Source organism: Moschus berezovskii, chromosome 7, assembly GCF_049115385.1.
Source record: "Moschus berezovskii isolate FMDL1 chromosome 7, NW_MosBer_1.0, whole genome shotgun sequence".
Lineage (NCBI taxonomy): Eukaryota > Metazoa > Chordata > Mammalia > Artiodactyla > Moschidae > Moschus > Moschus berezovskii.
Genome location: NC_142466.1, coordinates 67,655,661 through 67,679,472, shown reverse-complemented (window position 1 = coordinate 67,679,472; position 23,812 = coordinate 67,655,661). Strand labels below are relative to the sequence as shown.

General features: G+C 38.9%; 1 protein-coding gene, 1 non-coding gene and 1 pseudogene across 9 annotated transcripts in view; all 3 read right to left on the bottom strand.

Annotated features, from left to right (window-relative positions):
* The window catches only part of RECK (reversion inducing cysteine rich protein with kazal motifs), a 97,129-nt gene that overhangs the window by 31,325 nt on the left and 41,992 nt on the right, over positions 1 to 23,812 (bottom strand). For all 8 annotated transcript variants that reach the window (XM_055427043.2, XM_055427045.2, XM_055427047.2 and 5 more), the window contains 4 exons: positions 21,152 to 21,419; positions 17,893 to 18,072; positions 7,630 to 7,842; positions 2,005 to 2,141 (listed from right to left, as the gene is read on the bottom strand). In XM_055427043.2, coding sequence (XP_055283018.1) covers positions 2,005 to 2,141; positions 7,630 to 7,842; positions 17,893 to 18,072; positions 21,152 to 21,419 — 798 coding nt within the window. The remainder of the gene's footprint in view (positions 1 to 2,004; positions 2,142 to 7,629; positions 7,843 to 17,892; positions 18,073 to 21,151; positions 21,420 to 23,812) is intronic.
* Positions 16,455 to 16,961, bottom strand: LOC148777348 (NADH dehydrogenase [ubiquinone] 1 alpha subcomplex subunit 5 pseudogene; annotated as a pseudogene).
* Positions 23,465 to 23,576, bottom strand: LOC129557659 (small nucleolar RNA SNORA40). The gene has a single exon (XR_008686259.2). It is a non-coding gene; the product is annotated as a small nucleolar RNA SNORA40 (small nucleolar RNA).

The window sequence follows — 23,812 nt, the reverse complement described above, 5'->3', positions numbered from 1 at the left end:
CAAATTCTGAGAATGCTCAAGTCCTTTATATAAAATGGCGTAGTATTTGCACATAACCTAAGCACACTCTCCTGCATACTTTAAATTATCCCCAGATTATTTATAATACCTAATACAATGTAAATACTATGTAAATAGTTATAAATAAAATGTAAATGCTATGCAAGTAGTTGCCAGGTATACAACATTCAAATTTTGCTTTTTGGAACTTTCTGGAGTTTTGTTTTTCTGAATATTTTCAATTTGCAAATGCAGAACCTGTGGATATGGAGGGCAAACTCTGTGTGACATTTTAAAAGGGTATTGAAATGTAAACAAAAGCATTTCTTTAAGTTCCCTCCCACTGAAATACTCTCCCTCTACACACATATTTGACTACTCAAGATCCCCTGGAGAAGGAAATGGAAACCCACTCCAGTATTCTTGCCTGGAGAATCCCATGGACGGAGAAGCCTGGTAGGCTACAGTCCACGGGGTCGCAAAGAGTCGGACACGACTGAGCGACTGAACGGAACGGAACGGAACGGAATGGCATCCAGGACTATGAATACATTCATTTTGCTTACTTGATTTTAGGCCAGACTCAGACTCTAAGGCTAATAGAGTATAGGTCTTGTGGAATTTATCTCATCCAGCCCAATCATTTTATAAACAGGGAAGCTGAGGCTCACAGAAGTCATCTGCTTAAAATCACAGAGGCCTATGATTCTAGTCAGTCTAATGCTCTCTTTTTTTCTACACTTGTCACTAAGGTTAAGGGACACAGCCTGTTTGTCTTGATTAAAATACAGTGGATATTGTGAGCTGCAAATATAGTACCCAGTCTTTTCTTTTTACTTACTACCAAGTTGGCAGTGGGCCCACAGATAAAACATCTTTCCCAGCTTCCCATACAATGAGGGGTGGTTTTCCCTTACATGAGGTAGCTAGAATTAAAATAGTCATGTTGTGATGGTAAAGTACACGAAGTAACCTTGATGATGGAAGCCAAGCACTAAGAATAGTGGAGAAAGAAAAGGGAACCTGGATTCCACTGTAACAGCCCTAGACTATTTATTTCTGGGCTTTCCTTTGCTTCCATCTGTTCTATTATTTGCAGTTGAACTTAATCCTATCTTAACACAGGAAAATAAAGCTAGTTTGAGCAAGCTCACAGCATTAATGTCCCTTAGTGGTAGCCTAAACACTTCTCCTAACTATATGTACTTAGTCTCTCAGTCGTGTCTGACTCTCTGCAACCCCATGGACTGTATAGCCCATCAGCCCACAGGGATTCTCCAGGCAAGAATACTGGAGTGGGTTGCCAGGCCCTTTTCCAGGAGATCTTCCCAACCCAGGGATCGAACCCAGGTCTCCAGCATTGCAGGCAGACATTTTAACTGAGCCACCAGGGAAGCCCTTTAACTATATAGGGTCTATGAATTTTATTCCCTGGTTTCTACCACACAGTCACCTTCTGCTAGGAAGCTTAGCTCCAGAATCCCTCAAGGAGATACAAACTTATTCTTCTAGCTTTTGGTAGGAGTATTTGGTACAGAGAAAAACTCCATTTTCATGTACTAACCCAGACCATCATTCCTTACTCCCTATTTGGTAGGTAAGTCCAAGCCAACGCCTGGCTCAGTTTCCACTGATATTTAGATGACAAGAAGCTGAAGCTGAAGACTCCCTAGGGGAAATTCTACTTGATCAAATCATGGCAAGGAGACAGCAATGACAAAGAGCTGGTTATCTGAGAATGCTGACACATGACTCATCACTAAGAATTCCTGATTGACAAGTTCACTACCCACTCAGACTGATAATGATAGTTGCTTCTGTGTACATATTTTAAGATGACAATTCTTTCTTGGGCTGAAAAGGGCAAGCAAATAAGATAAGAGTCAGCAGATGAGATATTATCATTAAACCACATGTTCTCAACAGATAGATGCTCATGCAAAGAAAACATCAAGGGCAGAGAGGAAGGGAGAAGACTTTAAATTAAAAAAAAAAAGTACTTACTGAGGTATGTATCCAAAGGTATGCAATTCTCCAGGTCATCTGTGGGTGACAGAAGCTCACAAATACTTTCAGCTGTGTGGTCTTCAGGGAATTTGTTCTGGTCCCCACATTTCTTGAGAATCTCTACACAATCTGATCTTGAAAAGGAAAATACACACAAATTTAGGATTTGAGGAACCTCCTCACTACTCAGGTTGCCTGCTGCTGCTGCTGCTAAGTCGCATCAGTCGTGTCCAACTCTGTGCGACCCCATAGATGACAGCCCACCAGGCTCCCCTGTCCCTGGGATTCTCCAGGCAAGAACACTGGAGTGGATTGCCATTTGCTTCTCCCTTCAGGTTGCCTCAGTTCAGTTCAGTCGCTCAGTCATGTCCGAATCTGTGACCGCATGAATCACAGCACGCCAGGCCTCCAACTCCCGGAGTTCACTCAAACTCATGTCCATCGAGTCAGTGATGCCATCCAGCCATCTCATTCTCTGTCGTCCCCGTCTCCTCCCGCCCCAATCCTTCCCACCATCACAGAGTCTTTTCCAGTGAGTCAACTCTTCGCATGAGGTGGCCAAAGTACTGCAGTTTCAGCTTTAGCATCAGTCCTTCCAATGAACACCCAGGATTGATCTCCTTTAGAATGGACTGGGTGGATCTCCTTGCAGTCCAAGGGACTCTCAGGAGTCTTCTCCAGCACCACAGTTCAAAAGCATCCATTTCTTTGGCGATCAGCTTTCTTCACAGTCCAACTCTCACATCCATACATGACCATGGGAAAAACCATAGCCATGACTAGACGGACCTTTGTTGGCAAAGTAATGTCTCTGCTCTTTAATATGCTATCTAGGTTGGTCACTTCCCTTCCAAGGAGTAAGCGTCTTTTAATTTCATGGCTGCAATCAGCATCTGCAGTGATTCTGGAGTCCCAAAAAATAAAGTCTGACACTGTTTCCACTGTTTCCCCATCTATTTCCCATGAAGTGATGGGACCAGATGCCATGATCTTTGTTTTCTGAATGTTGAGCTTCAAGCCAACCTTTTCACTCTCCTCTTTCACTTTCATCAAGAGGCTTTTGAGTTCCTCTTCACTTTCTGCCATAAGGGTGAGGTGCCTAGCCAATATCAATTCTGTTTCAGAAGCTTTTCAGAAAGTGAGTTTTTAAAACTCAACAATGTTTCACACTTCGTTAGGTGCATGATAAAAGAGAACAGGAGTGATAGCAGACCTTAGGTTGAACAGCAAGTAATGTATTACACTATCGAAGTATCCCTAACTTTCTCTGACCTGAGATCAAAAGCCTTGCTCAAATTTTACACTCATACCTACTGTCACTATACTCAATGCGGTTTTACATTGTCATTGAAAGGAAATTAACCTAGGCTAGTCTGACGTGCTATTTGTGAAATCATATTCCTTTCTCTTAGGGCCCATGCATGCTTGCTTCTTCCTTTCTTCTTCCCTCACTCCCCTTTCTGCCTTTCTCTTTTTAAATATCTGTTTATATCAACATTAAAGTGTTTGGCCAGGGTGAGGAGGACCGAGTCCATAGGGATCCACTAAATAAACCCCGGGTTCCATGACAACAGCCAATTAAATGAATAAATAACTTTCGGAAGTCGAAAAAAAAAAAAAAAATAAAGTGTTTGGCCATTAACAACTGGGAAATCCACTCAGTTCAGTGCAGTTCAGTTGCTCAGTCGTGTCCGACTCTCCGCGACGCCATGAACCACAGCACGCCAGGCCTCCCTGTCCATCACCAACTCCCGGAGTTCACTCAAACTCATGTCCATCCAGTCGGTGATGCCATCCAGCCATCTCATTCTCTGTCGTCCCCGTCTCCTCCCGCCCCCAATCCCTCCCAACATCAGGGTCTTTTCCAGTGAGAGAATTCTTTGCATGAGGTGGCCAAAGTATTGCAGTTTCAGCTTTAGCATCAGTCCTTCCAATGAACACCTAGGATTGATCTCCTTTAGAATGGACTGGTTGGATCTCCTTGCAGTCCATGGGACTCTCAAGAGTCTTCTCCAACGCCACAGTTCAAAAGCATCAATTCTTCGGCAATCAGCTTTCTTCACAGTCCAACTCTCACATCCATACATGACCATGGGAAAAACCATAGCCTTGACTAGACGGACCTTGGTTGGCAAAGTAGTATCTCTGCTTTAATATGCTATCTAGGTTGGTCATAACTTTCCTTCCAAGGAGTAAGCGTCTTTTAATTTCATGGCTGCAATCAGCATCCGCAGTGATTTTGGAGCCCAAAAAAATAAAGTCTGACACTGTTTCCACTGTTTCCCCATCTATTTCCCATGAAGTGATGGGACCAGATGCCATGATCTTAGTTTTCTGAATGTTGAGCTTCAAGCTAACTTTTTCACTCTCCTCTTTCACTTTCATCAAGAGGCTTTTTAGGTCCTTTTCACTTTCTGCCATAAGGGTGGTGTCATCTGCATATCTGAAGTTATTGATATTTCTCCCGGCAATCTTGATTCCAGCTTGTGCTTCTTCCAGCCCAGTGTTCCTCATGATGTACTCTGCATAGAAGTTAAATAAGCAGGGTGACAGTATACAGCCTTCATGTACTCCTTTTCCTATCTGGAACCAGTCTGTTGTTCCATGTCCAGTTCTAACTGTTGCTTCCTGACCTGTATACAGGTTTCTCAAGAGGCAGGTCAGGTGGTCTGGGATTCCCATCTCTTTTAGAATTTTCCACAGTTTGTTGTGAACCACACAGTCAAAGGCTTTGGCATAGTCAATAAAGCAGAAATAGATGTCTTTCTGGAACACTCTTGCTTTTTCGATGATCCAGTGGATGTTGGCAATTTGATCTCTGGTTCCTCTGCCTCTTCTAAAACCAGCTTGAACATCTGGAAGTTCACGGTTCACGTATTGCTGAAGCCTGGCTCGGAGAATTTTGAGCATGACTTTACTAGTGTGTGAGATGAGTGCAGTAGTTTGAGCATTCTTTGGCATTGCCGTTCTTTGGTATTGGAATGAAAACTGATCTTTTCCAGTCCTGTGGCCACTGCTGAGTTTTCCAAATTTGCTGGCATATTGAGTGCAGCATTTTCACAGCATCATCTTTCAGGATTTGAAATAGCTCAACTGGAATTCTATCACCTCCACTAGCTTTGTTCGTAGTGATGCTTTCTAAGGCCCACTTGACTTCACATTCCAAGATGTCTGGCTCTAGGTGAATGATCACACCATCGTATTATCTTGGTCATGAAGATCTTTTTTGTACAGTTCTTCTGTGCATTCTTGACACCTCTTCTTAATATCTTTTGCTTCTATTAGGTCCATACCATTTCTGTCCTTTATTGAGCCCATCTTTGCATGAAATGTTCCCTTCTTATCTCTAATTTTCTTGAAGAGATCTCTTGTCTTTCCTGTTCTGTTGTTTTCCTCTATTTCTTTGCATTGATCGCTGAGGAAGGCTTTCTTAAATCCACTACTTTAAAATTTTCTGTCTTCAATAGAGATTTGACCCCTCTATAAAGTTTCTGTGCTGAGAGTCTATAAATTGGTGCCTCTTGCCTTTCACACAGTAGTTATTTCTCAACTCTCCCCTACTCAGGCCAACCTCAAGTCATGTCAGAGAATGGATCCGGACCCTATTCAAGATTGAAATAATCTGCAATCAGTCATCAAGTGCCCAGAAGCTTAGAGGCTGGATACTAACTTGGTTTTGGAAAAGGTTTTTGGCAAAAAAAGATGCTTGAAGAGAAGCTGACAGAGATTACAATGTAGTTAATGCTTCTGGTTTCATACACCACAGCAACTTTCATCTTTATTTTATCCAGCTCCCTTTCTTTTGTCTTCCTATTTACTTAAAATTTTTTTAATTTAATTTTTTAATTGAAGTATAGTTGATTTATAATGCTGTGTTGGTTTCAGATGTACAACAAACTGGTTTAGTTTTATATATATACATATATATATATATTCTTTTTCAGATTTTTCTCCCTCATAGGTTATTTCAAAATACTGAATACAGTTCCCTGTGCTATACAATAGGTCCTTGAATTTTATCCTATAATAGATCTTAATAAGTAAATCATTCAGAAATGTTTATTAGGAACAGACCCTATTGACTATATTTACTAAGTCTTTCACTCATCAAACATTTCTGGAATACCTATTGCATTTTAGGATTATGCTCATTCCTGAAGAGGAGAAAAAGAAGAGAGAAAAGATAAGAAAAAAAGAGGTTCAAAGAAGAACGTTTATCCTCAAGGAGAGCAAAGCTAACAGGATATAAGACAAATACACAAATTAAAATAAACGAATAGAATTGTGCATTGAAGGTACTCACTGTTTCTTGAACTAAGTTCCATGAGAAAAGTACAAATGAAGGTCTACAGAAATTTGTAGTTTGGATAAACTACTATCAGCTGGAGAAATATGGGAAGATTCCACAGCAATGACTGGAATTTAAGAGGGGCTAAGATGAAAGTGAAAGAGGAGAGTGAAAAGGTTGGCTTGAAGCTCAACATTCAGAAAACAAAGATCATGGCATCTGGTCCCATCACTTCATGGGAAATAGATGGAAAAACCGTGGAAACAGTGTCAGACTTTATTTTTTTGGGCTCCAAAATCACTGCAGATGCTGACTGCAGCCATGAAATTAAAAGACGCTTACTCCTTGGAAGGAAAGTTATGACCAACCTTGACAGTGTATTAAAAAGCAGAGACATTACTTTGCCAACAAAGGTCCGTCTAGTCAAGGCTATGGTTTTTCCAGTGGTCATGTATGGATGTGAGAGTTGGACTGTGAAGAAAGCTGATCGCCGAAGAATGGATGCTTTTGAACTGTGGTGTTGGAGAAGACTCTTGAGAGTCCCTTGGACTGCAAGGAGAGCCAACCAGTCCATTCTAAAGGAGATCAATCCTGGGTATTCATTGGAGGGACTGATACTAAAGCTGAAACTGCAATACTTTGGCCACCTCATGCGATGAGTTGACTCACTGGAAAAGACTCTGATGCTAGGAAAGGTTGGGGGCGGGAAGAGACGGGGACGACAGAGAATGAGATGGCTGGATGGCATCACCAACTCTGTGGACATGAGTTTGAGTGAATTCCGGGAGCTGGTGATGGACAGGGAGGCCTGGCGTGCTGTGATTTGTTGGGTCGCAAAGAGTCACACACGACTGAGCGACTGAACTGAACTGAACTGAACTGAAGATTGGAAGGTCTGATGCTAAAGCTGAAGCTCCAATACTTTGGCCACTTCATGCAAAGAGTTGACTCACTGGAAAAGACTCTGATGCTGGGAGGGATTGGGGGCAGGAGGAGAAGGGGACGACAGAGAATGAGATGGATGGATGGCATCACCAACTCGATGGACGTGAGTCTGAATGAACTCCGGGAGTTGGTGATGGACAGGGAGGCCTGGCGTGCTGCGATTCATGGGGTCGCAAAGAGTCAGACACGACTGAGCGACTGAACTGAACTGAAGAAGGACAGGTAGTGGGTGAGTAAAGATGCAGGGCAGAAGGAAGAGTATTTTAGGCAGAGAAGGAAAAGTGGGAGAACATTTGACATGTGGGGGTGGTGACTCTAGAGATAGGCTGTGGGTAGAGAACATAGAGGGTCCAAACCAAAACTGGAGAGTCATGATGAAAGAAACTTACTTGCAAATAATACTGCCCCGTGATTTACTATGACAAGGCTTAATCTGCAGCGAACAAGCTATTGCTTTCCACATTTCTGGTTGGCACTTTTTAATGTCAAGAACAGGTATGTTGATAAATGGCATCTTTATGCTTCCTTTTTCCCACAGCTTCATGTCATTCATGGCTCCTTGATCTGACTGAGCATTGCAACTCCTGAAAAGTTCTGTTGGCCTGAAGAGAAAAAAGGCCAGAATGAATCAAGAGGCAATTATTTTCTGGAAAGAAGCAACATGTAAAATCTTGACATGCCAATGTATCAGGAAAATTTTTTTTTAAAGAAGAAATTGCATACAAACCATCAAAGAATGTCAGCTTTGAATGTATGAAGATTCAAAGTAGACATCAGCACTAAGACTCTGACTGAAATTTTTCTTTATAATACAGATTTTTGTGAGGCAGTTAAAAACTTCAAAACACTGTAGACTATCATCTCAGACAATACCATTTCTTTCATCTCATAAAATAAATAAGTTCATTTTTAAAAACTGAGGTATAATTTATAAAAATAAAATTTATAGATCTTATGGTCAGTTCAATTTGACAAACATATACATTCACACGGGCATATTCAAATCAATGAAGAGCATTTCTATCCTGTTAAAAAGTTCCCTTGTGTCCCCATCGAGTCAATGCCCTTCCCTGATACTGCACCCCAGAGGCCACCACCATTCATATTCAGATCACCAGAGATTAATTCTCAAATGGAATCATATTGTATGTAGTCTTCTGGGTCTAGTGTCTTGAGCTAAAGAATCTTGAGATTTACTCATGGTGTGCATATAAACTGCTTGCTCTTTTTACTGTTCAGTATATTTTATTAATAAATGTATCACAATTTGTTTATCCCAGTGGTTCCCAAACTTTTTGATTTCAGGACCCATTTACACTTTTGAAACTAATGAGTTCTCTAAAAACTTTTGTTTACGTAGACTATATACACTAATTCCCCATCAGCTCAGTTCAGTTCAGTTGCTCAGTTGTGTCCGACTCTCCGCGACCACACGAATCACAACACGCCAGGCCTCCCTGTCCACTACCAACTCCCAGAATCTACCCAAACACATGTCCATTGAGTCGGTGATGCATCCAGCCATCTCCTCCTCTGTCGTCCCCATCTCCTCCTGTCCCCAATCCTTCCCAGCATTAGGGTCTTTTTCAATGAGTCAACTCTTCGCATGAGGTGGTCAAAGTATTGGAGTTTCAGCTTCAACATCAGTCCTTCCAATGAACACCCAGGACTGATCTCCTTTAGGATGGACTGGTTGGATCTCCTTGCGGTACAAGGGACTCTCAAGAGTCTTCTCCAACACCACAGTTCAAAAGCATCAATTCTTCGGTGCTCAGCTTTCTTAATAGTCCAACTCTCACATCCATACATGACTACTGGAAAAAACCACAGCCTTGACTAGACGGAACCTTGTTGGCAAAGTAATGTCTGTTTTTAATATGCTATCTAGGTTGGTCATAACTTTCCTTCCAAGGAGTAAGCGTCTTTTAATTTCATGGCTGCAATCAGCATCCGCAGTGATTTTGGAGTCCCCCCAAAATAAATTCTGACACTGTTTCCACTGTTTCCCCATCTATTTCCCATGAAGTGATGGGACCAGATGCCATGATCTTAGTTTTCTGAATGCTGAGCTTTAAGCCAACCTTTTTCACTCTCCTCCTTCACTTTCATCAAGAGGCTTTTTAGTTCCTCTTCACTTTCTGCCATAAGGGTGGTGTCGTCTGCATATCTGAGGTTATTGATATTTCTCCCAGCAATCTTGATTCCAGCTTGTGCTTCTTCCAGCCCAGCGTTTCTCTGTATGATGCACTCTGCATATAAGTTAAATAAGCAGGGTGACAATATACAACCTAGACGTACTCCTTTTCCTATCTGGAACCAGTCTGTTGTTTCATGTCCAGTTCTAACTGTTGCTTCCTCACCTGCATATAGGTTTCTTAAGAGACAGGTCAGGTGGTCTGGTATTCCCATCTCTTTCAGAATTTTCCACAGTTTGTTGTGAACCACACAGTCAAAGGCTTTGGCATAGTCAATAAAGCAGAAATAGATGTCTTTCTGGAACTCTCTTGCTTTTTCGATGACCCAGCAGATGTTGGCAATTTGATCTCCGGTTCCTCTGACTTTTCTAAAACCAACTTGAACATCTGGAAGTTCACGGTTCACATATTGCTGAAGCCTGGCTTGGAGAATTTTGAGCATAACTTTACTAACGTGTGAGATAAGTGCAATTGTGTGTTAGTTTGAGCATTCTTTGGCATTGCCTTTCTTTGGGACTGGAATGAAAACTGACCTTTTCCAGTCCTGTGGCCACTGCTGAGTTTTCCAAATTTGCTGGCAAATGGAGTGCAGCACTTTCACAGCATCATCTTTCAGGATTTGAAATAATTCAACTGGAATTCCATCACCTCCACTAACTTTGTTCATAGTGATGCTTTCTAAGGCCCACTTGACTTCACATTCAACATATCATTAATCAAAACTGAGAGACTTTTAAAGTACTTATTAGTCCATTTAAAATGATAAACCCATTACAGGTTAACAAAAGGAATAGAATGGTAGGTCTGTTTCACAGTTGTGAAAGTCTCTTTTAATGTTTGGCTTTATAGAAGACAGCTATACTTTCATATCTGCCCCCACATTCAATCTGTTGCTGTATCACGCCTTAAAGCAGCTGGAAAATGTCACTATTCACTCTTATGAGTGAAAAATGCAAATAATGTCTTGGTATTATTATAAAAATAGTTTTAATCTCATGGGGTTTTGGGAAAACAGAACACTCTTTGAGAAATGCTGGTTTATTCATTCACTGGTTTAGTGACATTAAGGTTGCTTCTAGTTTTCATGTCTCTTTTCCCTGGCTATTAATGGCACTGTTGGGTTATAACTTTCTAAGACACTCTCAAACTGTTTTCCGAAGTAGTTATAGCATCTTCTGCTCTCACCAGCAAAGTATGAAAATTCTAGCTGATTTACATGCTCATCAGTCTCTTCGTAGTTAGTCACTCAATTGTATGTGTGGTATATCACTGGTTTTAATTTGCATTTTGCTGATGACTAATTGCAATGAGCATCTTTCCATGCACTTACTATTTTGATATCTTCATTTGTGAAGCATCTTTCCAGGCTTTTGACTTTTTTTTTTTTTTTATATGTCCACTTGACCAGCAAAATGCAAAAAAGTGTGTCTGAGACTCCATTTCACGCTCATTGACTGTAAAGTGTTCCATGCACACACTGCTTCTAGATAGCGGAGAAACAGTGTGCCCAGTATAGTCCTTACAGAGAGAGGCAAAAAAAAAGCAAAAAACAGAGAGGATGACTAGAGCTTGGGTCTGGTCTCTCTGGACCCCTTGCTGTTGTCTGTGATGCTTCTGCTGTATTGAATCCCTTTCCTGTAATAAACTCTAGACTGGCAAAAATTCTCATTTTGGGTCCTGCGCATCTTCTCTAACAATCAAAACCTGTTTATTTATTTTTTTTTTCAAAGTTTATTTATTTATTTATTTATTATAATTTTTTTTTCTTTACAGTTAAAAGTATTTTTATTAAAAAAGCACAAATGCAAAGAAATGAACAGAGGAAAATTTATGCGTCGAACCTGGACTGGTCACTTATGATAATATACATGCTATAATTCCATTCTCCCCAATCATTCCACCTTCACCCTCTCCCACAGAGTCCCAAAGACTGTTCTAAATGCCTATGTCTCTTTTGCAGTCTCTTATACAGGGTTCAGGTTACCATTTTTCTAAATTCCATATATATGCGTTAATATACAGTATTGATGTTCTTCTTTCTGGCTTACTTCACTCTGTATAATTGGCTCCAATTTCATCCACCTCATTAAAACTGATTCAAATGCATTCTTTTTGATGGCTGAGAAATACTCCATTGTGTATATGTACCAAAGCTTTCTTATCCATTCATCTGCAGATGGACATCTAGGTTGCTTCCATGTCCTGGCTATTATAAACAGTGCTGCAATGAACATTGGAGTACATGTGTCTCTTTCCATTCTGGTTTCCTCGGTGTGTATGCCCAGGAGTGCGATTGCTGGATCATATGGCAGTTCTATTTCCAGTTTTCTGAGGAATCTCCACACTGTTCTCCATAGTGGCTGTACTAGTTTGCATTCCCACCAACAGTGTAAGAGGGTTCCCTTCTCTCCACACCCTCTCCAGCATTTATTGCATGTAGACTTTTGGATAGCAGCCATTCTGACTGGTGTGAAATGGTATCTCATTGTGGCTTTGATTTGCATTTCTCTGATGATGAGGGATGTTGAGCATTTTTTCATGTGTTTGTTAGCCATCTTTATGTCTTCTTTGGAGAAATGTCTGTTTAGTTCTTTGGCCCATTTTTTGATTGGGTCACTTAGTTTTCTGGAATTAAGCTGCAGGAGCTGCTTGTATAATTTGGAGATTAATCCTTTATCAGTTGCTTCATTTGCTATTATTTTCTCCCATTCTGAAGGCTGTCTTTTCACCTTGCTTAGAGTTTCCTTTGCTGTGCAGAAGCTTTTGATTTTAATTAGGTCCCATTTGTTTATTTTTGCTTTTATTTCCAATATTCTGGGAGGTGGGTCTTGGAGGATCCTGCTGTGATTTATGTCGGAGAGTGTTTTGCCTACGTTCTCCTCTAGGAGTTTTATAGTTTCTGGTCTTACATTTAGATCTTTAATCCATTTTGAGTTTATTTTGGTGTATGGTGTTAGGAAGTGTTCTAGTTTCATTCTTTTACAAGTGGCTGACCAGTTTTCCCAGCACCACTTGTTAAAGAGACTGTCTTTTCTCCATTTTATATTCTTGCCTCCTTTGTCGAAGATAAGGTGTCCATAGGAGCGTGGGTTTATCTCTGGGCTTTCTATTTTGTTCCATTGATCTATATTTCTGTCTTTATGCCAGTACCATACTGTCTTGATGACTGTGGCTTTGTAATAGAGCCTGAAGTCTGGCAGGTTAATTCCCCCAGTTCCATTCTTCTTCCTCAAAATTGCTTTAGCTATTCGAGGTTTTTTGTATTTCCATACAAATTGTGAGATTATTTGTTCTAGTTCTGTGAAAAATATTGTTGGTAGCTTGATAGGGATTGCATTGAATGTATAAATTACTTTGGGTAGTATACTCATTTTCACAATATTTATTCTTCCAATCCACGAACACGGTATATTTCTCCATCTATTAGTGTCCTCTTTGATTACTTTCACTAGTGTTTTATAGTTTTCTATGTACAAGTCTTTTGTTTCCTTAGGTAGATATATTCCTAAGTATTTAATTGTTTTCGTTGCAACAGTGAATGGAATAGTTTCCTTAATTTCTCTTTCTATTTTCTCATTATTAGTGTATAGGAATGCAAGGGATTTCTGTGTGTTGATTTTATATCCTGCAACTTTACTGTAATCATTGATTAGCTCTAGTAGTTTTCTGGTAGAGTCTTTAGGGTTTTCTGTGTAGAGGATCATGTCATCAGCAAAACTTTTTTTTAAGTTGTCTTTTTACTATTGAGTTGTAAGAATTATTTATACATTCTGAACGTTAAGTTCTTTGTCTGATATACGTATTACAAATATTTTCTGTCAGCTTGTGGTTTGCCTTTTCATTTTCTCAATGGTGTCTTTCGATGAACAAATTTTTTTAACTTTAAAAATTTATTTGAGATACTATATTATTAGGGTATAATTTACATACAATATAATGTGAAGATCTTAAGAGTTCAGATCAGTAAGTTTTGAAAATTATATTCATCTATATAATCAAGCTCCCAAATAAAATATAGAACATTTCTATCACTCCATAAAGTTCCCTTATACATTCTTCCAGGAAATTTCCCCTTCTGCCAGAGGCAAGGACTTTCTGATCTCAACCCTCAATGATTACTTTTTTTCTATTCTTGAACTCATACGTGTGAATGTGTTCTGGGTTGGGCTTCTTTCACTCAACATAAGATTCATCTGTGTTTTGGGGTTTATCAGTAGTTTGGTTTTTTTCCCTCCCCTGCTTGGTACTAGCTATTCTATTGTTTAAATACCACAATATGTTCTTTCATTCTCCTCTTGATGGATGTTTTATTTATCCGTCCCTGCTCCCTATTTTGGAGTTCTTATGAATAAGGCTGCTATGTAAGCCTTTTGGGGGAACATATATTTTCATCTCTTTTGGGTAAATGCTTTAGAATTAAATTGCTAGGGCACAGATTTTACTTTTTAAGAAATTGTAAGAAACTTTCCAAAGTGCTTAAACACATCTTATACTCCCAGCAGCAAATTATGAAAATTCCATTTCATAATTTCATAATTGACTGCTTGGCAGTCTTCTGATTTTAGCTATTTGGTGTGAGGAAGCATCTCATTGGGGTTATAATTTGCATTTTTGCATGACTAATGGTAATGAACTTTTTCTATACTAAGTGTTTGTTTTGATGTCTTTTTTGATGAAGTGTCCTTGGAAGCTTTTTTGCCCATTTTTCAATTTGGCTGTTTGACTTTTACTATGCCATTATAGGAATTATTGCAGTCATGAAATTAAAAGATGCTTACTCCTTGGAAGAAAAGTTATGACCAACCTAGATAGCATATTAAAGAGACATTACTTTGCCAACAAAGGTCCGTCTAGTCAAGGCTATGGTTTTCACAGTGGTCATGTATGGATGTGAGAGTTGGACTATTAAGAAAGCTGAGCACCGAAGAATTGATGCTTTTGAACTGTGGTGTTGGAGAAGACTCTTGAGAGTCCCTTGGACTGCGAGGAGATCCAACCAGTCTATCTTAAAGGAGATCAGTCCTGGGTGTTCATTGGAAGGACTGATGTTGAAGCTGAAACTCCAATACTTTGGCCACCTCATGCGAAGAGCTGACTCATTAGAAAAGACCCTGACACTGGGAAAGATTGAAGGAGGGAGGAGAAGGGGATGACAGAGGATGAGATGGTTGGATGGCATCACTGACTCAATGGACATGGGTTTGGGTGGACTCCGGGAGTTGGTGATAGACAAGGAGGCCTGGCGTGCTGCGGTTCATGGGGTCGCAAAGAGTCGGACATGACTGAGTGACTGAACTGAACTGATAGGAATTATTTTTATATCCTGGATATAATACCTTTGTCAAATGCACCTGTGTGTGATTGTGTGTGTGTGTGTGTGCATGTGTGATGTAGGAAATATTTTTTCTCAGACTGTGGCCTGTCTTTTCAAATTTTAAATGGTGTCTTTTAGTTAACCAAAATGTTTACTGTTGAACTCCAGTTCATTATTTTTTTCTATTATAATTAGTATATTGTGTCCTGTCGATAAAATCTTTGCCTGTATCATGGTTGTTTAGAGATTCTTTTTTTTTTTTCTAGAAGCTTTTATTTTTATTTCTATGACCCACCTTGAATTAATGTTTATGGTGTGAGATAGAGGTTAAGGTTCTTTTCTATTTTCATACAGATACTCAATTGTTTCAGCATTATTTGTCAAAAAGATGTTAGTTTTGTACTGAGTTCCCTTGCTTTGTTGAAAGTCAAGTTTCAGTACAGTGTGGGTCTACTCTTGCTTCTCTATTTTGTCATTGATCTGTTTATCTAAACTTATGCCAATATCATACTGATTTAATTTCTACTGCTTTATAATAAGTCTTGAAATCATGTACTGTAAGGTCTCCAAATTTAGTCTTTAAAAATACTGTTTTAGGTGTTCTAGGTTCTTTCTATTTTCATATGAATTTTAGAATTAGACCACCACTTTCTATTTTAAAAAGTCATTTGGGATTTTGATTGAGATTGTACTGACTAGAGTTCAGATTGGTTTCAGGAGAATTAACATCTTAACAATATTAAGATGGTCTAATCTATGAACATAGTACTTCACTCCATGTATTTTCTGTCTTTAATTTCTTTTTGCAAAGTTTTCTGGTTTCTAGTGTTGAGTTTTTGTAATCTTTTGTTGAACTTATCTCTAAGTATTTCATATTTTTTATGCAGTTGTATAGATTATTTTTTTATAAATTTCATTTTCTAAAGATCCAACCAGTCCATTCTAAAGGAGATCAATCCTGGGTGTTCACTGGAGGGACTGATGCTAAAGCTGAAACTCCAATACTTTGGCCACCTCATGCGACGTGTTGACTCACTGGAAAAGACTCTGATGCTGGGAAAGGTTGGGGGCGGGAGGAGAAGGGGACAACGGAGAATGAGATGGCTGGATGGCATCACCGACTCTGTGGACATGAGTTTGAGTGTACTCCGGGAGTTGGTGATGGACAGGGAGGCCTGGCGTGCTGTGATTCATGGGGTCGCGGAGAGTCGGACACAACTGAGCGACTGAACTGAACTGAACTGAATAAACAGAAATACAATTTGCTTTTTTATGTTAATCTTGTACCCTATGACTGTCAAATTCAAGGATTTAAGGGGAGTTTGTATGCAGATTTTATGTCATCTCTTTTTGTGGTTCCCTGCTTTCTGGGATTTTCTATTTCCACATGCAGCTACGCTGGCAGCCCCAAACTCTGATCTCTTAACTCCTCAGTCCAATACTGCTGCTTTTTGCTTGAAATCTTTATGCCATGCCAGGGGACTAAAAGTGCCTATGAAGGAAAAACTGGATAAAAGTAGCCCTCATTCAGTGTGGTCTCTCTCTTTCATGAGATGTAGTTCTTCCTGCTTTAGGTCACTCTCAAAGGCCTTCAAAACAATTGTGTTTTTGTACTTTGTGTAGAGCTAATAATTGGTATTTCTTAAATATAAAAATATTTAATTAATATCAGTTTCCTATCAACACACAAGTCATTGAAGGCTGTTTATACTGGTCATTTCCTTTGGTTGGCAGGAGGCTCTTTCACTAAAGGATCCCATGGTTTCCACTGAACCATTTTTCTTGTCTGGCTTAGTTCCTTTTCAGCTTGAAGAATCACCTCTTCTATTTGGCCACCCTGAAGTTGCTCTCCTAGTTTTTTAATATCTGGTTCCACTTTAACCATACTCAGCTTTCATTTGTAATCTGTTCTGTATACTTTCTATATGCTGCATTTTTTAGGGATCTCTCCAAGAACATCAAGAATCTTTCAGTTCAGTTCTTTGCATACAATATTTTTAGCCTTTCATGTGGAGTCTTACATACAACTAATCCCACAAGGTCAGTGTTCTTCAGCAAGCCCTCCATGATAGCCATAATTAGCATTGACAGGAGTGTTAGTCCGATACAAACTGCTCCACCATTACCATAAGTTAGGAATATGTCCAAATTTAACTTTAAACATTTGATAGATTTCAAATTTGCTCAACCTCTAAGCCAGGTCCTTATTGGCTAATATTAGTTGTAAAGATATCTCAATTTTCTTTCTTAAAATAATAATCTGAATACTTTTAAGAGGATGGAGCTAGCTTGAGGTAAACTCCTCAAGGTGTGTTAGCTTGAGGTAAACATCCTATGTGTTTACCTCAAGGGACTAAGGTAACACACCTCAAAGGTGTGTTAGCTTGAGGTAAACATCCTATGAACTTCCTTCTGGATCAACTGACTGTTTCTCTTCCTTTTTGCCTCTTGATCTCTGGGCTGTGCCTCACAAATCAACTAGCCCCCTTTTCTTTAGAAATTCTCCCTCTCTGGCTTCTCTGATACAGCATTCTCTATGCTCTGGATGCCCCTTTCCTGGTTTTCTTCATTCCTTCTTCAGCCATTAATTTAGTTCTTGGCTCTCATTTTTCTTACCATAATGGATATCTCAGGATAACACCTATTCAATTGCTTCTGTAAAGAAAGCTTTTGTATGACATAGGGGACTCACTGAGTGTGAACTTTAACCAATCTGAAGGTCCTTCACAGCAAGTTGTCATAAGAGGGATTTGGATGAGCAAATTGTTCACACTGCTTTGTTCTGCAGTGAATTATTTTTTCACTGGTGGTGCAGAGGAAAGGAGTGGGGAAGAATGGGAGATTGAAGGCAGAGGGACTCTGCATTCTAGAAGTTTGAAGCATCTTTAGATTAGAAGTGGCTTTGTTATAGCGCTTCCTTTCCCAGTGGTGAATTACCAGATAGAACATAGCCTTTAAAGATGAAATGATAAAGATCTACTACTTCTGTTTAACTTAGCAAGAACAAAATCAGAGTACTTAAGGAACTCCTGCTAAGGAACACTTTAGCAGAGTTTCTGCTAAAATATCTTTTTTCACTTATTTAAAAATAAGGCAATTAACAATAAAATACTTCCATTCCACGTATAGTAATTTGCTCTTACCTATTGTTAAAATTAGTGCAGTAAGTAAGGTTTCTACAGCCCAACTGGCAAGGTTCCCGGACATCTGCTAAACAGGTCAACATGGACACTTCCACTGGATTATATTCACAAAAGCGATCAAACTCTTGCCAACTCTGTGTATTGCCCCAGCTCATGCTATAAAGTTTAGTACACAGTTCTCTGAAACAAAAACACAAATACAGAAACATACAGATGAGCCAAATGAATATTTGATTTGCATAAAACTTAAACTCTATGAACTGTGGTTTAGAACATAAATGAAAAAAAAAAATAAAGATCAAAAGACTAAGACCTATCTTCTAGAATTTAGAGCCCCCCAAAGTAATCTTTTACATGAAAAAGTTATCTTTCTTTTATCATCGATCTCTTTTCTTTGCCATGGTTGCTAGAAAGCTTGGTGCTCAATTTAATGTTTAATAATAGTATTTGTACATCCTTATTCTTGGCACAAGTATTCCCCTCTATATTTCTGATCTCTCTTTTACTTTTAAAGAACCTGCCTGCAAATGCAGGGGACATAAGAGATGTAGGTTTGATCCCTGGGTCAGGATGATCCCCTGGAGGAGGGCGTGGCAACCCACTCCAGTATTCTTGCCTGGAGAATCCCGTGGACAGAGGAGCCTGGCAGGCTATGGACCATAGGGTTGCAAAAAGTTGGACACGGCTGAAGCTACTTTGCAGTTGCAGCAGCAAATGTAAAGCACATGGTTCTGCTTCTACCAAGACATAGTCCACTATATTTATGTTCCAGTCACATGAGACAAAACTGTAACTTGATCCTCAGATTCCTTTTAAGAAGCATTATAGACTTAGGGTTCACTAGTTTCTCCCTGAAAAATTATCCCAAGCAGCTTATAGTCCTTAAGATATACCAAGACAGCCTATCTATAAAGGCTTTAAGAATTTCAAAGCTGCTATAAACTATTGTATATAGCAATATATACTATATATATATATTATTGTAGTATGTATGTATTCTTATTTTAGTACCCGATGATTACAAAGCAACTTCGGTGCATATATATATAGCTGAAACAAAATCAGGATTATTTCCAAAGTGATTTCACATATTATACTCATTAATTTTTAACACTGATAAATGTAATAAAAGTATAAAAAAAGTAATACGTAATATAAAATTTTAATACTACCAGAATGTGCCAAATCACAAGTAAAAATTCTCCACCTCTGTCACATTTTGACTCTCATAATTACCTCTATGAGGAAGATATCTTTACTTTTATAAGTTTGCTCATTCACTTTACCAACATTTATTGAGTGCCTGTTTCATGTGAGGCCCTGTTCAAAGCACTGGCTATGCAGCAGTGAATAAAAGAAACAAAATCCCTACTCTCAGTGGAGCTTACACATCATGGGGATGAGAAAGCTGAGGTACCTTGAGGTACCAAGATCCAACAGGCACCTTGATCTGGAAAATCAGTCCTTTTTCTAGTCCTAACTTTCTGTATGACCTTCATTTCAGTTCAGTTCAGTCACTCAGTCGTGTCTGACTCTTTGCGACCCCATGAAGCACAGCATGCCAGGCCTCCCTGTCCATCACCAACTCCCGCAGTTCACTCAAACTCATGTCCATCGAGTCAGTGATGCCATCCAGCCATCTCATTCTCTGTCGTCCCCTTCTCCTCCCGCCCCCAATCCTTCTCAGCATCAGAGTCCTTTCCAGTGAGCCAACTCGTCACATGAGGTGGCCAAAGTATTGGAGTTTCAGCTTTAGCATCAGTCCTTCCAATGAACACCCAGGATTGATCTCCTTTAGAATGGACTGGTTGGATCTCCTTGCAGTCCAAGGGACTCTCAAGAGTCTTCTCCAGCACCACCTTGTTTAATATCTCAAGTTAGTTTTCTATATATAAACAAGAATTATACAATTGACATCAGTCATAAGATGATACCAGCCTTGTCAGATTTCATGAAGATGAACAAGATGAAAGTGAAAGCATTCAGTAAACCATAAAACCTTACATCAAGATAAGAGATGTAGTGTTTCTTACCGAAATTCTGCTTGGATGACACAGCCATTCCAATCTCCAGTTGACTACAGGGCACAACTCTTTAGCAGACACTCAAAGAATTATTCAGGATCCTTCCCAAATATATACATTTACGAAAGAGAATGAGATGGCTGGATGGCATCACCGACTCTGTGGACATGAGTTTGAGTGAACTCCGGGAGTTGGTGATGGACAGGGAGGCCTGGCGTGCTGTGATTCGTGGGGTCGCGGAGAGTCGGACACGACTGAGCGACTGAACTGAACTGAACTGAACTGAATTCCTATCAGTAACTCAATTTCCAATTATAGGACCAACTTAATTTCTCTTTTAGCCCCTCTGTTAATTTTCTTTGGATGTTTTCCAAGTTTTTCATATCTTTGGTAAAGTTTAATGAGCTATCCTAGGCACAATTTTTTGGTAAAGTCTATCCAATTTAGGAAACACAGAGGAATTTCCTGTTGGTCCAGTGTTTAGAACTCCATGCTTCCACTGCAGGGGGCCTAGGTTCGATCTCTGGTCAGGGAACTAAGATCTCGCAAGCTGTATGGTGCAGCCAAAACAAACACCTCCCCCCCTCCCCCCAAAGACTGCTTCACTCTTTGTATGTCATACTTATTTCAGGATATTATAGTAACATGTGGTATATTTTCACCCAAAATATCTCTAATAAAGCAAACTTCTGTTTCATCTGTGTTCTACCATTACTTTATCTCCATTTATTCTTGTCTCTAGGTTGTGTTTCCTCGAGCCTACACAAATAGCATTGTTAGTTTTTTATCCCTAAGTGTATCACCTAAATAAATGCCAATACACTGTTGTCTAACTCTGGATACAAGTGTTAACTCAGGTTATTCACCAATATACACAAAAAGTTGATTAAGTTCAAAGTTTCATAGTTTAAGAAAAAGAATATCTCTTAGATATCAGGTCAAAACATCTACATTGTAGGCTTACTTGAGGATAACCTGGAGGGTAGAATTCATATTGCATCATCTTTAAATATTTAATGTCCTGCCAAAGCTACTCCTCTCACTCCAAAACACAGTGCTTTTAGCTCAGTGTACAAAAACAATGTTCTATATATACATGATGCTCAATAAACACCTGCTGGATGGAAGAATGAGGGATGCTGAACTCTTAACACTACACAGTGCAAGAATATAACACACATTTCCTTAAAATGCTATTTTCTACTGGTTTTAATAAAGGAAAATGAGACACTAACCTACATGTTGAAGTGTTTGCTTTAGAACAACAATGCAGTTTAGCACCATCGAGGCCTGTAGAGGGAGGAGGATGCAGAGTGACTCCAGGGTGAACAGACTGTGAGCTCTCAAGAAAACACTGCCAAAGTGGATCCTGAGGCAAAGGCTGGGTCTTACAACCCTCGATAAGGCCATCGACAATCTCCATTTCTGTTTTCTTAGACATCAGAATTCTCTTGCAGGCACTTTGGCAAGCATGATCTTCAGCTCTGTCACAGCAATACAAACCTACAGTTTCAGAATAGAAGTGGATTAATTAGCTGGTTTTATAGCGTGCATTGCTCTGGCAGAAGAATCAAGTGGTATACTGGAACATTACTACTCTGAGTCATGTCAATATCTCCAGGATATTGAGCCTACCAAATTCTCTTTCCATTGTTTTGCAGTGTAGCAAACAAGTGAAAAGCTAAAGGTGGACTAGGTATCTATTATCAGGTTCTCCACTGTGCTCATTCATGGGCTCTCCAGCATCATTCCTAGATAAATGAAAGATCCTCTTATACCAAAGAGGTCCTTTCATGCAAGGTATTTTATGTTCCTGGAAAGGATACAGTAGATCAAATTGGGATTATTTCATGCTAGAAACAACTACCTAAAAGGATCATGTTCTTGACATAATGAGAAAGATGACTAATTTTAATAGCAATAATCAAATACTATATTTCATCATATTCTGGGATAAAAAGATTTATAAATCTGTACAAACTAATCTAAGCAGTAATTCAAATAATACAATAACAAACTCTGACAAGGTATCAATTTATTATACTTCTCTATAAAAAACTAGAAAGCAAGTGAACACTTTCAACCAGACTACAGAATTCAAAGGGCTTCTTTGAAGTAGTTTTCTTAGGAGTTTGACTTCTTAAGAAGCCTAATCAGGCATATCTGTTTGTAGCTTTCTTTTCCAGTTTTCTTATATATTAGCACAGACACTTGAGATGGTTGTTCTTTTACCCTTAAAACATTTTCTGCCTTTTTTTTTTTGACCTGCTATCTATCAACTTTGCTTCAGCAGCACCTCTCCACAGCCTAAATGTCAGTGAAGACAGATCTCTCTTTAAAATAAATGAATGTTATTTGCAGCAAGTGCTTCACCCTCTGATTTTCCTCACACAACCACAGAATGTCATAAGCCTTAGTTAGAATCTGGCCAAACAAGGCATAGCACTGCTTCTGAGTTTACAAAAACAAGTCTTTGACTATCCCAGTGTAAGTCAAAACACTGGCATCTGGCTTACAAGCCTTTTGCCAGTTTTGCTTAATTAGTCAGTTACTTTAAGTCTGATCACCTCTAAATGAAGAAAATGATTTATAGGCTTTACAAAGCTGAGATTCTGAAGATCCCATAGGGTTCAAGTTCATCAGGAAGCCCTGACTTTTAAAAAGTATCAGAATCTCATTTATATTGACATTTTTATTATAAAAGTAACAAATGTTCATTGGTAAAATTCAAATATTACGCATCCATACAATGTGGAACAAACAGGTATTAACTAAAAATGAATCTTACTGTATACATTTAGTTCTGCAACTTCCTTTCCTTGCTTATTACATCTTTGACTTCTATAATAAATATACATTTTTTTTGGTATTGTAGTAGATTTACAGAATTGTGTTAGGTCCAGGTGTACAACAGAGTGATTAGGTTATACATATATTTTTAAATTCTCTTCCACGTTAGTACAAGATATTCAATATAGCTCCCTGTGCTATATAGTAAATCTTTGTTGCTTATCTATTTCATATACAGTAGTATATATCTGTTAATCTCATACTCCTAATTTATCCTTCCCCACACAACCTTTTCCTTTGATAACCACAATTTTGTTATCAGTCTGTGAGTCTGTTTTGTAAAATGTTGATTTGTATTATTTTTTATTAGATTCCAGATAAAAGTGAAATACTATTTCTCTTTGACTTACTTCACTTAGTATGAAAATCTCTAGCTCCATGCATGTTGCTGAAAATGGCATTATTTCATTCTCTCTTATGGCTAATATTACATTGTATGTTATCACATTTTCTTTATCCATTCATCTGTTGATGAACACCTGGGTTTTTTCCATGTCTTGGTTATTCTAAATAATGTTGCTTTGGACACTGGCATGCATGTTTCTTTTCTTGTTTTATGTCAACATTAAAACTAACAACTAGATCAATACAGCTAATAATTTAAAAGCTTAATATATGAGAGAAAAGTATCAGCTCTACAGCCTTGGAAAAACTCTTTAAGTTCACCAATAGACACCCATTATATCTGTTTTGTGTATCATGTTCCTTCTTATCTGTAACAAATCTCATACAGAACAATGAGTTCCGGGTTGCAAAAGAGGCCTTATTTTTGCACCTGTCTATAACTCTGTGGACACGAATTTGAGTGTACTCCGGGAGTTGGTGATGGACAGGGAGGCCTGGCGTGCTATGATTCATGGGGTCGCGGAGAGTCGGACACGACTGAGCGACTGAACTAAACTGAACTGATATAAGTCTTTGTCTACAAATGAAACAAAAACAAACACAAGTGCTAGCATGTTTCTTTCAAATTAGAGCTTTCATCTTCTCCACATTTATATCCAGGAGTGGAATTGCTGTTTGTATTTTTAGTTTTATAAAGAACC